At 47.2% G+C, this 14227-nt stretch overlaps 1 protein-coding gene across 2 annotated transcripts; it reads right to left on the reverse strand.

Annotated features, from left to right (window-relative positions):
* Positions 1-3107: 3107 nt before the first annotated feature.
* On the reverse strand, positions 3108-14227 carry map1sa (microtubule-associated protein 1Sa). Of its 2 annotated transcripts, XM_085448568.1 has the most exons (8): positions 14149-14227; positions 13540-13754; positions 12372-12473; positions 9885-9967; positions 9564-9704; positions 6310-9475; positions 5891-6114; positions 3108-5814 (listed from the first exon to the last, which is right to left on the reverse strand). In XM_085448568.1, exons 2-8 carry the CDS (start codon positions 13691-13693, stop codon positions 5659-5661), a joined length of 4026 nt encoding a protein of 1341 aa, XP_085304694.1. In that variant the 5' UTR covers positions 13694-13754; positions 14149-14227; the 3' UTR covers positions 3108-5658. The 2 variants fall into 2 exon arrangements, with proteins under 2 accessions (XP_085304694.1, XP_085304693.1); XM_085448567.1 differs by lacking the exon at positions 14149-14227 and having other exon boundaries at positions 13540-14039.

Below are 14227 nucleotides of genomic sequence, written 5' to 3' on the forward strand. Positions count from 1 at the left end.
TCTTGCCACAAGTTCCCAGAATCCTTTGCGGTTTTATCCCTGAATGACGTCACATTTTCAATCTTTATCCTGGTGGGCCGGTCTCTAGTCAAAATGCCCGGGCCGATTTTTTGTCCCAGTCCAGCCTTGTACTGTACTGACAGTTTTACTACTCTCATCACTTCAGTGTGAGGAGTGGAGGTTCAGGCAGAGCTGGAAGATTGCTCAGGTCACTCTGAAGTCTGACAGGTACTGGAGACAGCTGAGGCTGCAGAATGGTTTATTCTGAGAAGAGGAGGTAGAATGTGAGTGGAAACAATGGTTTGGTTTCACTTGATCATATCTGAGGGCGTCTCTGATGGAAGCAGACGTTTCACGCATGGTAGGAAAGTTCACGAAAACCTCTGGACGGTGTTCCCTGCAGAACTTCTGACGCACCACGACCAACACAGGCCACCAGGGGGCGCTACATCAATATGAGCATATAGGCTGTGTTTAATGTGTTGTAATATAAGCGAGCCCCTAAGACTCATCAGCAGTAGCGGTTTTAGATTCGGGCGACAGGGGCGGTTGCCCGGGGCGGCATCGTGGTGGGGGGCGGCATCACGGGCATCGGCAACAACAACAAAAAATGCTCATACTCATACTGCCCGACGTCAGCCAGCGTATATTGGGAATGGCATAGGCACCAATCGGTTTTCTATCGCCCATTTGCTGGGAGTAAGGGCGCCCTTCGTTTGCAAGGTGCGCCTGCTGCTTGCGGCGCAGAGAGGAGAGGGCGGGGCGGCGGGGGATTCTCTGACCGGCTGGAGCAGCATCTAATAACCAACTCGGAAAATAAAACAAAATAAAAACAAACCAACAAACACGAAAACACCAGACATTATAATACAGACTTATAAATTGCACCAATGTTTTTTCGAAATTCTATACACGAAAAGTGAGCGCGAGAGCCCTCGGTGCGCCTGCTTGCTGCTGAAGTCAAAGTAAACTTTATTGTCATCTCCGCTACAGTCCAGTATATAGAGAGACGAGATGACGAGGCTCCAGTTACAGCAGTGCAAGTAAACAAACAATATATATAAGAAGAGTAAGAAAATAAATATACACTTTAGGACTCGGGGTAAAGGGATCACTAACAATTTAAAATTTACAGTTTGATGATTTAAAGTCTCACACACAACCCGTCAAAAGGGGAGAGGGCCCCTGCTGCTTCCAAATAGAGCACATTTAATTTATAATGATGTAAATCCAAGTCCATTATGTATTCATGATTTGAATCCTGGGTTGTGTGAAATCTCAGAAATGCACCCTAGACAAAGTGAATCTGTGAACTAAGGTGTAGGTGTGTTAGATCATGTTGTGGTGATCCTCAGGTTGAGGGATGGGTGTTCATACTGGAGTGAAAAATTAAAACCAATGGAAGATGGACAAGAAAAGTTCAAAGCCATCAGGTCCTCAGTTAAGAAAAAAGAGAAAAGAAGAGGAAGAGAAACGAGCAAAAGATACAGGTAAGCAGATATCGTCACCAGTGGGAAGCAGCTCTGCTCCAACACTGACCGTGTGCAGATTGTGAACTTTCAACGTAGTTTTACAGGTTTTCCTGTTAATAAAGAGCCCGCCTCATTCAAACAGCATCAAAGGAATTAAGTCACAGATAAACAATTAAATGGGGGAAATGTCCTTTTTTCACTTTTACAGTGAGTTCACAGAAAAAAAGACATTTTCTTTGAATGAGAACATTATATTTTATAATTACAGGACAGTGTGGGCAGTGAATTGCCAGAACTACTTCTGTAATTTTACACATTTATCGTGTCATAAATGTCTGGCCACATTAGGATCAACGTAGCTTGTACGTGGCCCATGAGTTACAATGAATTTGATGTCCTTGTATTAAAGCCTCTGTGAGTGATCACTCTGCTGTTGTTAGAGCAGGTGAAGGCATCTGAGGGTCATCCTGCCATCTTTTCATCCCGACTTGACTATTTTAGCCATATTTGCTCAGGTCAATCACTCACTACACAGATTTTAAACTTGTATTGTGTAAGTCTGCAGGGCATGTGCCTCCCTACCTCACCTCTTTATTATTTTCTCTGCTCTGCAGCACTTTTATCAAGCAGCTGTTTTTAAATGTGCTGTGAATTAATCTGACTTGAAATCAGCCTGTGTGTTGGGGTTGATCAGTTTGTGAGGACACAAATCACACTGCACGAGTGCTTTAAAGACCTGGATCACCTCTCATTTCTACAAAAGAGGATTAGGAATGCTAAAAAAAAAAACAAAAAAAAAAACTTTTTCACCATTCTTAAATAATAAAATAAGAAATACAAAAGCCCCCCGCCCACCTTTTTCCAGTGGTCTCAGATAAAACTAAGCTTATCATATTTGGCCCTACAAATCTTAGAAATATGATGCCTGTGAGGACTCCTGGAGCTGTTTCTGACCAGGATAGGTCTTTCTATGCGCATATTAAACAAATATGCAGGACTGGTTTCTTTCTTTCTAACAACTTCCTGTTTTTGCACTCGCTGCCTCTCCTCCATCCTCACTGATGCATCTTTAAATTTGTCTTCTCTCTTTTTCTCCTCATCTCTGTGCTCCCCTTCTTGGGCCTCGTTTCCTGTTAAAAGGGACTTCTTCATCCCCACTGTTGCCAGGTGTTGATATCGTGCAATCGTTCCACTTAGCAGCTTGAAGCTGTGTATTGGTGCTAATCAATGACTATAGAAAAGATGGCGAACCTGGCTGCACTTCCTCCCATTGTACAAAAATGAAGCCCGCTTGAAGGAGCTGCCATGTTGCACTTTTGGAGCCCGAGTCTGCACGGTTGTGACTTGAGGTAGAGCATCAGCATCATTCACCCACTGGACATGACTGTTAACACGCCTCCCTACACTTTTTTCGTAGCCCGGCTGCTCCGGTCCATCTGCTGATGGGTTTACAGTGACTCGTTAAATACAACCACATCACTATTATGAAAAAGACACAACTTATCATCTCATAGCTCTACAAGTTTTCTACAGTCAACGGTGCTAAATGAATAAAACTGAAGTGAATATAAAGGAATGACCATGACTTCAGAGTGGAACTCACTGGCACACAATCAAACTTTTACGAGACCTTGCTCTTTAACAGAAGGCTTAAGTTTAATTGAGTTTAATGTCAGCAGTGATTGATTTAAACTCAGATCAATTTCACTGATTTTCACAATAAAACACTGCATACACTGTGTGATAGGGACATTTATTTTGAAAGACAATCATTGCAGTTAGTGTTTCAATGCACAAATGATTTGTGTGTGTGTGTGTGTGTGTGTGGATGTGTGTGTGTGTGTGTGTCTGAGATTATCAGTACATTTTTTTCAGCTCTCATGATTTCCAGCTCATTGATTGGTTGGATATTAAAAAATTGTCTGCAGGCACAAAGAAGAAAATCTGAAGAAAACAAACAAACTAAAGCTGAAAATCATTTCCTGGGTAAAAAAAAGATAAATTTAAAGCTTTGCGAATAAAAGTTAAAAGCTAAATGTTCACTGTAAAGATAAAATATCAGAAGGATTTGATTTTAACTTCATCTGTTTGTTCTTCAGTCGCTCCTCTGGGTGGGATGAACACAGCGGACTGTTCCTTTAACGGTTGATCAGCTCCATGCTGATTGGGTAGAGACGGGCGGCAAGCAGCTCGTACCAAACGTCACGTTTGAAGATTTATTTGTAAAAATGTTAAATTAAATAAATAAATTACCGATGAAATGTTTTGACTTTCAAAAATCAGTCAGAGAGAAAATCCATTGGTTCTCGAAGGACTACACTTCCCAGAGTGCACTGCAGCAGGCCAGCCAATCAGCTGGTAGCAGTCTGACCCACAATTCTCTGCACGGTGTGAGAAACACCCGAGGGAGGGGGTCAAAGGTCAAACTGATCACAGACTGTATTGAGACATGGCTTCTGAGGCTAGTGGGTAGTGTAGTACTTGAAGCACACCAAGGAAGAACGGGGGAAGATCTGTGCTGAGGTCAAAGCAGGAAATGCAACTGGACCAGAACCTTCAGGACAGGAAGTTGAACGACCGTCGTCAGGGAAACCAGAGACACTACATCTCCGGTTTCCCTGACAATCTTCTGAAGATTATCGGGAACGAAACACCACTACTTAATCAAACGCTTACAGTCCTGTGACCTCTGTGTGCTTTACTGTAACTGAGGGACAGGAACATTCCCACTGAGATAATCAGGTAATCATCACAAGGTCTGTCTTAAATCACCGCTGAGGTTAAAGGTCAGACGAGTCACGGAGTGGAGCACATCCACAAGCTAACCAACTCTCATCCTAACATCAGACAGACCCAATCAGAGATGTGAACAGCTGGTTTTACAACTACAATAAAAAAAAAAAAGGCTGTTTGTTTACTTCAGTGTCCGTGACCCGAGTTTGATTACTGTTCGTTACCCTGATGATGCCGATGGTAAACAGGAGGTGGAGCTTAAGTTAATACATTTTCATTTATATAGCACCAAATCACACCAGTCGCCCTTAGGCGCTTTAATGACACCAGCCTTACTGATGTCACCTGAACGTTGAAGTTATGTCGGATATCTGTCACAGCCTCACACTCTTTGTCGCTGACAGAATCAACCTTTGGATCTCGTGCTTGAATCTTCAAATGTTCTCTGACTGACCCGCGTCCACCATCACACCGGACTGCTTAACGAGCACACCTCAGAGACACAGTGAAGTCACCCTGATGGCGATGATAACGATGGCGTTAGTAATCACAAACTTGTTGTCGTTCTGAGAGGCTCATGGTCTCATTTACTTGCACAGCCCAGGATCAGATGATGGAGACATGACCAGGTGTTTATACGACCTGCATTAAAATGCAATAAAACTGCCTCCACTGAGGGGGCGTCGGTTCATTTTCCCCGCAGTGTATAAGCTGATCCAGTTGCCGTTTTACCTATGCCACGCCCCCTAAATCGCCTAGTTTTCAGTGTGTTCACGTAGCTCTTATATTTACAAGGTTTCACTGCTTTACCTGGAGCAAGTGCAAGACTCCATTTGCAAAAACAGGAAGATTACCCCGCAGAAAAGGAGAGCAGATTGTCTGATTGACTCGTTAGTCCTTTGGTCTTATAATGTCTTCGTTTGTAAGCTCACGAGTTTAGAGATAAACCCCACCTAGCGTGTTTCCTGTGAGGTAAAAATCTAATTGGCGGCTCTGACAACAGCGAGTCATTGTCGGGTCGGTCTCCTCCACCCTGCAGGAGAACCTCGAGATAAGCTTAAAACGAAGAGGCAAGTGGGGGGAGGGGCTAAACAGAGAATAGTAAATCATAAGACACTGACACAACCTAACTGAACAGACACATGCCAGCGTCACGCTTCTTTGATAAAAATCTTTCTTGTCGTTCGCTTCTTTATAAAACACTGATTCATTTTAACCTCCGTGCCTCGCCCAAGCCATTGTGTTTACTTGTCACACGGTTTTTCAACTTTCTGTCATGCTACGTGTTAATGTTTGCTCTTAGGTGAGATGAAGGTGCTGATCCAGCAGGTGAGAAAATGTCGTCACACAGGTGAGAGAAAGTGTTTCTAACTGAGCATGCTCACAGCCAGCCTCCTCATCACGCTGGTCTGGGTGCAACCGTGGCAAAGGGGAAGGGGGTGGGGCTTCGACCTCAGAACTCAACCTTGCAGGCAGGGAAGGTTTCCTCCTGCATGGCGACGGTGCTGTTGCTGCCCAGCACGGTGACTGACAGCTCCCGCTGCCTGTCGTGGGTCTCCTGGTACCACTCGTGCATCGCCAGCGAATCAAACGTTGGGATCAGCGTCACCTGAGAAAAGCCCGGAGAAACACCAATCACAGAGCAGCTCGTGAGCAGATGGGAAGGTGAAGAAAGTGTCACAAACCTGGATGTCCGGCCAGCTGCTCTTCCCCTCCAGCAGTGCATCCAGGATGCTCCTCATCGCCGCCTCCTTCACCGGGTCGTCTCCACTCACAATGTAATATGAGGAGCGGAGGCGCCTGAAGAAGTCCAAGTCCACAGTGGTGGAGGCAGTCCCGGACGGCAGGTAGGCCAGATCCACATAGACCGCAGAACCCTCAGACCCGGAGGAACCCGAAGCTCTGGAACCTGGATCCAAAAGAAGAAACAAAAAGAACCATGATCATAAACCAGGGTTTTATGATCTGCTATCTTTATTTAACTCTGAGTGAGGCAGTTTGTGACAAGCACAATAAATCAGTGGCCATGCTTTTTGATTTCCTGATTAAGCCTCAGTGACTTCATGCAGCAGGTCACTGCGTGGGTTATAATCTGAAGGCATACCTGAGGATTGAGGTTTTGCAGCTCCGATTCTAGATCCACCCAGTGAACTCCGGGATGAGGGCTTGGCATCGAGGCTGGACGCCATCTTTAAGGACCCTGTGGAGCTGCCGACCTTCGACCTTCCATTCTGGGCCACTGTGCTCCCTGACGACATTCTCTGCAGCGGTTTCTTTGTCTTTCCGGCTGAGCTCTTCTTGTCAGGCTCTGAGTCAGCCATACAGGCTCCAGGCTGCGGCGGTAGAGGAGGGAGGTCCTTGACCGGCGCTGGCGGTGGGTCGTGCTGCCCTGCCCTGTGGGTAAAGTGTGATGTAGGATGTTCCTGTGGTTGGGTGGGTGGAAAGAACCCGCTGGAATCATCTTCAGAATCAATGTCGGCTGTGATGGAAGGACAGTCCTCTGTGCTGGGGGGGATATCAGAATCAGTGGTGGTGGGCAGGGTGCCGCTTACTGATGTGGGCGGAGTCTCCTGACTGTAGGCTGAGGCGTGGTCGCTGCTGCTCGCATCCTGAGAGTGGTTGTTGTTATCAGAGACGTCTGGAGACGTTCCCGTGGCGAGGCTGGGGCTCACGTGCTGCTGATGGTTCTCCGAGGTTCTGGGATGCTGGAACTCACATGGGGAAACCAAGCAGAGGTCGACGTCGTGAAGAACATCCGAGATGACCTCTGACATCCCATGGATGTGGTCCTCTGATCTGTTTCCACAGCACCCGTTATGGGCAGACCTCAAGGCTATCCCAGCACTGGAGTCCAAGTCAATAACGTGGCCGTTGGCGCAGACTTTGGGGGAGGCAGCAGGGGGGGGCAGAACCTGCTCTAAAGACACTGAAAGTGATTCATCAACCTCTGTAGAGTGAGGTGAGCCAACCTCAGCCGGCATGGAGGTCATGGTTGGGGAGGAGTCCGGCATGATGTCCTTAAAAGGACTGAGGGTCAGAAGGCTGGACGGTTTATCTTGAGAGGATGTGGAGTTTTCCAGACCTTCAGGCAGGGAGCTGAGGTCAGAGGTCCTACATGAACTTCCCTGATTGTAGTCCTCAAAGCCTAGACTAGACCCTCTTGCCTCGAGGCCACTGTCCTCGCCCAAGCCACGAATGTCCTCTTCGAGGGACTGGTAGAAAGGGGTATGTCCAGCACTGTTTGGGGCAGAATCTGCAGGAGAGACCAGCTCCAGGGTCTTTTCCTCCATGCAGACATCGGGTCCATTTTTCAAGGATCTGTCCACTGGCTCATATGTGGTCTGGGTGAGGTCAAAGTTCACACTAAGATCACCTTTTGGAGTTTTAGCGACCAGTGAGGAGGCAGTGACCATATCATGATCAGTCTCTGAGCAGCGAAACTTCTCTGGACTCTCTACTGCGGAAGTCGGGTTCCCGTTGGACTTTACTTCGTCAGGATTCAACCCCCTGGACTTTGCACTTTTACCACTATTCCCATTCTCATCTTCCAATCGAAGTCTTTCAAATTCAGCCGTCATGTCCTCAGGTGTGGACACCTTAGAGCGAGCCACCTCCTTCTGGGTCTCCTGCTCCTTTGACACCGGTTTGCCTTTCGTCCCTTTGTTCAAAGTATCTTTCTTGGGAAGAGTCCCATCCTTCTTCAGAGTGCTGGTCTTCCCAGACGGTTTTCTTATTTCTGCACTTGCTGTTGAAGCTGCACTTGTGGCTTTCTTCACTTCTTTAATGGCTGGCTTTGCTGCCTTCTTCTCATCGCTCTTCACGTCCCTCTTCACGTCTTTTTTTGGTTCAGATTTGAAGTCTTTCCTTGGCTTCATACTTGGGATTTCTTTCTTTGTTGCTTCTTTCTTTTTCTCTCCACTCTCTTCCTTCTTGTCTTTCTTCTTCACTTCCTTCTTCTCTTCTTTTAAAACCTCTTTCTTTGGAATGAGCTTTTCAGCAGATTTCGCTGGCTTCGATTTAGCCTCTGGTTCCTTTGTTTTGGGCTTTTCTTCGGCATCCTTTCTGTCTTTAGGTACAGAGTCAGCTGCTACCCTAGGCTTGGTTTTCATCTCTTGTTTTTTGGCATCCACTCGTCCAAGTTTGTCTTTCTGTAAGGCACTACTGGGTCTGAAGTCCTTAGACTGGGACTTAAGGCTTTCTCGACTGTCTGCTCGTTTTGGTTGCTTTTCGATTTTGGATGTTTCCAGGTCCTTCAAACACACTGCTGGTAGTTTCAGGAAATCCAGATGTTTGAGTTTCTCAAGTCCATCCAGAATTTTGGTCTGAGGCGTGCACCCTGGGAAGAGCACACGGATGATTTTCTCCTGAGGGCTGGACGGGTGCCAGACCAACAAAGCACAAATGGAAACAAGGCACGGCAGTGGAAGATCTGAGCCCTTCACATTCGATCCATTGTTTGGCCAAGTCTGCATCAAAGCTTCGAGCTCTTTGCTACCGCTGACCGGATTCAGAGTGTAAAGCTCCAGACGACCAACTCCCATCTTTTGGAACAAGATCACGGGTTCTATGCTAGGTCCGTTAGGCCGGTTCAGGGGTTCTGGTCTGATCGCCAGTCTCTGCAGGTGCTGCAGAGCAACTGTTGCCTGATCGTAGCTCCGCAGCTCGCTTGGATCTTCCTGGATGAACTTCAGCCTGTCGGGAACATTGAGAAAGACCACCCCGATCTCAGGGGAGATGAGGTTTTTCATCCAGTCCTCTTCGGGATGGGATCCGGCAGCCTCGTCGTCCTGCTCGGAAACTTTTCTCAGCAGCAGACTGTTCACGCCCGGCAGATTGTCCACTCCGATGTGTGTCAACAGTACAGCGTCAATCCTGTCCAAGTGTCGAACCAGTTTCCAAAAGCTGGAGCGTGAGTCAGAGCCGCCGTTCACCAAGACATTAAAACCGTTTACAGCGAAGAAGGCAGAGTCACCCCTCCCGCCAGGGAAGATGTAGCAGCAAGGTCGAGACAGCTTCAGGAAGCCCACGGTGCTTGGGGGCTCCAGTAGGTCGAAGGGAGACTCGGGCTCCAGAGACTCCAAAAGGTACTCTACGAACTCTTGCAAACCCTCCATCTCGGGCAGGACTGGGGGAGGGTTGATCCGAATGTTTATGAAGTCTTGCAGATTGTGTTTCTCCAGTGCCGGCTCCTTCCAAAGGCCAGAGTCTGGACAGCTGAGGGTGAGGCTAGGCTTCACCGCTGGGCCTGCCGAGCTCAGCAGTTCACCGACCTGTCGACACAGAGTCAAGCAACTCGAACATCAGCAAGCACTTAAACATGCTGTGTAAACAAAACCAACAAAGACACAGTTTGCTTACCTCCTCGTCAGAAAAAATCTGGATGAGGTTGCTGAGGGAGAAGCAGCCTTTCTGCAGTACAATGTCGCCGCTGCCCTCAACACACTGACCGGCGAGAATCAGCAGTTTGCGGCGCGATGGATTGCAGACAAGCCGCCGCACCTGAAACAGGAAATGCATCATCGGTGCAGCTCAGAGGAAATAAAAAACATACTCAGACACACACCTAGCAAACTGAGCCAGGAAGTATTCTCAGATATACAGGAGATCAGCTGATCTCCGTGTACGCGAGAGCCCGCCAACAGCTGAGAAAACATCTGTAAAGGTTCACGTCTGACTCACCTCTGAGGAAACAAACTCTGAGCCTGGATTCACCACGACTTGCGTGTCCAGGACGTCCCCGCTGTGCTGGAGAGTCCGCTGACCTGAAACACACAAACAGGACAAACGAGTGTCAGGGGGAGATCTTCCCTCAGGTTTGCCCTCATTCCTGCTCACTCTCCTGTTCTCTCCATGAGTGCTGCAGCTGCTCATTCATTGGCGGGACATCGCTCAAGACCACATCCACCCACCACACTGCCTGCCAGGTTCCACTGAAAATACATCCATTGAAACTAAAGCTCATCATCTGTGTGCATGCGTGTCTGTCTGTCTGGGTGCGTGTGTGTGCGCACGTATAATAATAATAATAATAATAATAATAATGGATTGCATTTATATAGCATTTTTCGGGGCCCTCAAAGCGCTGTACAATTCCACTATTCATTCACTCTCACATTCATACACTGGTGGAGGCAAGCTACAGTTGTAGCCACAGCTGCCCTGGGGCAGACTGACAGAAGCGAGGCTGCCATATCGCACCATCGGCCCCTCTGGCCATCACCAGTAGGCGGTAGGTGAAGTGTCTTGCCCAAGGACACAACGAGGGACTCGAACCGGCAACCTTTTGGTTACAAGACGAACTGCCAACTCTTTGAGCCACAATCGTCTGTATGTCTTTGGGCGGCTCAGCAGAGTCTCAGCTGACTGTGTTTGTGTTTGGATGGAACAACCAATTATCTGTCTCTGTTTAAAGCCCCTCAGACTGATGACTTCACTCCGTCCTGTTGGATCAACTGTGCCACAGTCTGATTTACCCTCTGTCCGTGTTGTTGCCTTTAAGTCGCTGACCTGTCCCAGGTCAACTTTCCTCTTAGGTGAGGCAGAGGGTAAACACCTGGGCCATCAGCTGTTAGTCTTTCAGATGCACTGAAATGCCTCAGAGGAGCTGAGCAGAATTTGAGGAGCCTTCAACTCCTCAGTTTAGACCATGTGTTAAGATTGGGAGGGTCAAATTAAAGGAAAACACAGCAAAGTTATAAAATGTCAACTTTAAACCCTCAAAACTGATGATGATGATGATGATGATGTTCATCTTCTTCATCATTATTATGACCACCAAATTTTGACGACACTCAACCTCCCCATCACCGCTTTGCTCTGGACTCCCCGTCAGAGAGCTGCCCCTCACCTTGCCTTCATATTCATCATCTCTGTGTCACGGTGAGTGTCAGGAAGCTCGGCATCACGCATCACAGTGGACGGCAAGCTCAGTTTGGATACCCCATCAGTAAGGTCACAAGAAGTACCGTCTATCTGTGGTTATCTCAAACTGATTCTGAGGTCCACGTATCTGTGTCTATGTGTTAGCCCTGTGACAGACTGGCCACCTGTTCAGGGTGTACCCTGCCTCTTGCCCTAAGACATCTGGGATAGGCTCCAGCCCCCGCAACCCAAAAAAAAGAATAGGAGGAAGAGAATGGATGGATGGATCTTTGTTTATCCATGTTAGCAGGACCTGTCAGTGACAAGGATATCTCCCAGTCACAGGTGATATGTGACTGGTTCTCGATCGTTTCAGAACAAAACACGTGGAACATTCTGTAACCAGCATCCACAGAAACCTGTTCATTCTGAAGAAAACTCCACTCAGATCCTTCAGTGAATGAAGCTGGAAGAACGTCTGCAGAGGAAATTGGCAACTGCTGCACGTGAAACTGCATCGCTCAGACTGAGACGGTCAGGTGTTTTTAAACTGTTATGACCTGAGATGGACCCACATCCCACCCCGAACATTAATAATTTAAACTCAGCAGCTAATGTCTGATCACTGTCCCGTTACAGAGCTTCCTGTGAGCTGACGGTGAGGTTTTCCCACTTTAACGTTTCAGCTAAAAGGGAACGAAAACATGAAGTACGGTTTCTTTCAGAGGTTCAGGGAACACACACACACAGTCTGACACTTGTGCGAACCTTCATCCGTTTGGTCACCCTCACAATCCTGCACACATCTAAAAGTCCTTGTGATTTTCTTTCAGACGCCAGGTCATGTGACACAAGCGGCCGTGTTTGAGGACTCGCGGTTCTTCACGCCTCCTGCAGAGTCCTGAGCTGCTGACAGTTTCTGTAAAGCTGTCCTTGCCACCTCAGTCTGAGGTCCTGTTTACAAAAAAACAGAAGCGCTGCCTCACGCCATCAGCTTGTGGCCATGAGCACAAGTCACAGGACAAAACTGCTTTTCATTTGATCTAAAACACCCCATCACAGTGTGCCATCATCCTGCTGAACAGAAATTAATGATGCTATTGATAAAGGCATCAGCGGGACTTTCCTCTGCTGATCGAAAGCATTTCATGCATTTTAAAATCCTCCGAGGCCGCCAGGCTCAGCATCAGAGAACACATCAAACATGGAGGTCCACAGGGTACTGGCTTAAGAGGCCCGGGTACAAATCCACCCCGAGTGTCTGACCACTCCTCTTTCCTCCAATCAATCCCAATACAGGCTTACCTCGCACTTCTTCTGACAGGAAGGCTGAATGTCTCGACACAAAGAGCTTCAGCTGTTGATCCAGAACGGAGACGTCCAGATCCACCGCCCAGCAGCGCACACCTGGACATTAATAAGAAACAAAAAAGGGCTGAACATTTTCATTTTAATGACATTATCTTACATGGCTGCTGTGAGGTTACTGTACTAACAGGCCATCCAGGAAATCTAAGCTCCAGTTAATAAGTTAATAAGGGCTATTAAAGGATTTTGATTGGCTATCACTAATTAGCAGGTAACTAAGTCTGTACAGAGTCCACGAAGCAGTGGGTGAAATCACCGAGGTTACATCTTTCATATACAGCTTGTTGTTGGCGTGCTATGGCTGTGAAACCTCAGATATCAGCCGCACATCACTGTCAGATAGACCATTTCTACTGCAAACAGGAAGTCAGTGATATTTAGTAACACAACTTCCTCTTTTTGTGCGAGTGGACAGAGAGTGAGTTTGTACACGCACACTCATCATAAAACAGCTGTAATAAACAGGCTGAGAGACAAGTGTGTGTGTGTGTGGACTGTGATCAGTCTAAAGGTTAGACAGTGAATCAGCTCAGCGTGTTTCAGAACTCAAAACTCTTTCAGATGAATCAGAGATCGCATTAATCATATTGAACAGATATCAAATTGTCCTCCTGATAGTTGCTCTGTTCGTTTTCTGTGAACCTACTTTTACAGAAAGTCCGGAAAATTAAGAAACACAATTGCCCACTTCCGGCGAGACGCATTTTCAAAAAATAAAATAATGACTCAGTAGTATGCATTTTATTTTTTCGGATAAAATCCGGAAATAAAAAGCTTAGACCTCGTCACAGAGCTCAGTGTGAATCAGTCTCAGTTTCTGAGAGTCTCTAAAGTGACCCGAAAAAGAAACCTGCACACTGGACTCGTTAAACAGCTGCACCCGAACCGGAAAAGGTTTCATAAATGTCAAATAAAACGAGGTGCTAGTTACTCTTTACAATTATGTTCAAAGTTTCTCTGCATCAGCTTCAAAGCGATAAAGTCTCTAAAACTTCGGACCGGGCACAACTCATTCTAACAACAGCAGCCTCCCGGACTTTTATTGTGAAGGGCTGTGGGGACCTCCGGCCCCGCAGCTCTATTCTCCTGAACTTCCAGAACTCACCTGTTTCTATTTGCTGCAGTACCCGCTCCAGCAGCTCCGCGGGTCGCAGCGTTCCCACCACCACTAGGACCGAGTGATCCGCCGCAGTCCGGGAGGCGCCGGCAGGAGAGCCGGGAGGAGAGCCGGGACCGCCGCCCCGCTCCGCCGCCATCATGGCATGGACTGTCCACCGCTAACGTCACAGCATCCTCAGCCACAGCCCCACCCCGCCGCTGCTAGAGGCGGGATAATGATTTAAATGGCACATCAGTCGGCCAAAGAGAATGGACAGCCATGTAGCTGTCCAATCAGAAGTCAGAGCTGTTTTCAGGGGCAGCTCGGGAAAAACGAGTTTTATAGTTTCGTAAACCAAAGAATAAAGATCAAAACGTCGAATAGTCTTCACCAAACTGAAGCCTGCTCAGAAAAGTAAACTCTTAAAGTATAAGGACACGTTTCTGCGGATTAAAATTAACTTTCGACTTTAGTGAAAAAAACTTTAAGAGCTGGATCATCAGATTGGTAATTTTAAATTGTTCTTTAAGTTGACCCTGAGAAACCCAAACGGGATCGCGAACCATACAGGTAAAACTACAGTAAAATCATTTCAGTGATTTATAAAAAAAATACCATCTATTAGACAGCCGTCATGTTTTTACGCAGTAAACCACGTGGTGTTCCTTCTTCGGTGGTATTTCCCACACTCCAT

This window comes from Copadichromis virginalis, linkage group LG23 (genome assembly GCF_057382275.1).
Source record: "Copadichromis virginalis isolate Kocher_CV1m ecotype Utaka linkage group LG23, C_Virginalis_male_GT1.1, whole genome shotgun sequence".
Taxonomy (NCBI): Eukaryota; Metazoa; Chordata; class Actinopteri; order Cichliformes; family Cichlidae; genus Copadichromis; species Copadichromis virginalis.

Coding starts and splice junctions, on each gene's coding strand:
- map1sa (XM_085448568.1), bottom strand. CDS start 13,693: ATGATGGCGGCGGAGCGGGGCGGCGGTCCCGGCTCTCCTCCCGGCTCT. Junction 9,476..9,563: donor AGATTTTTTCTGACGAGGAG/GTAAGCAAACTG, acceptor CTGTGTCGACAG/GTCGGTGAACTGCTGAGCTC. Junction 5,815..5,890: donor GCAGCTGGCCGGACATCCAG/GTTTGTGACACT, acceptor GGCTTTTCTCAG/GTGACGCTGATCCCAACGTT.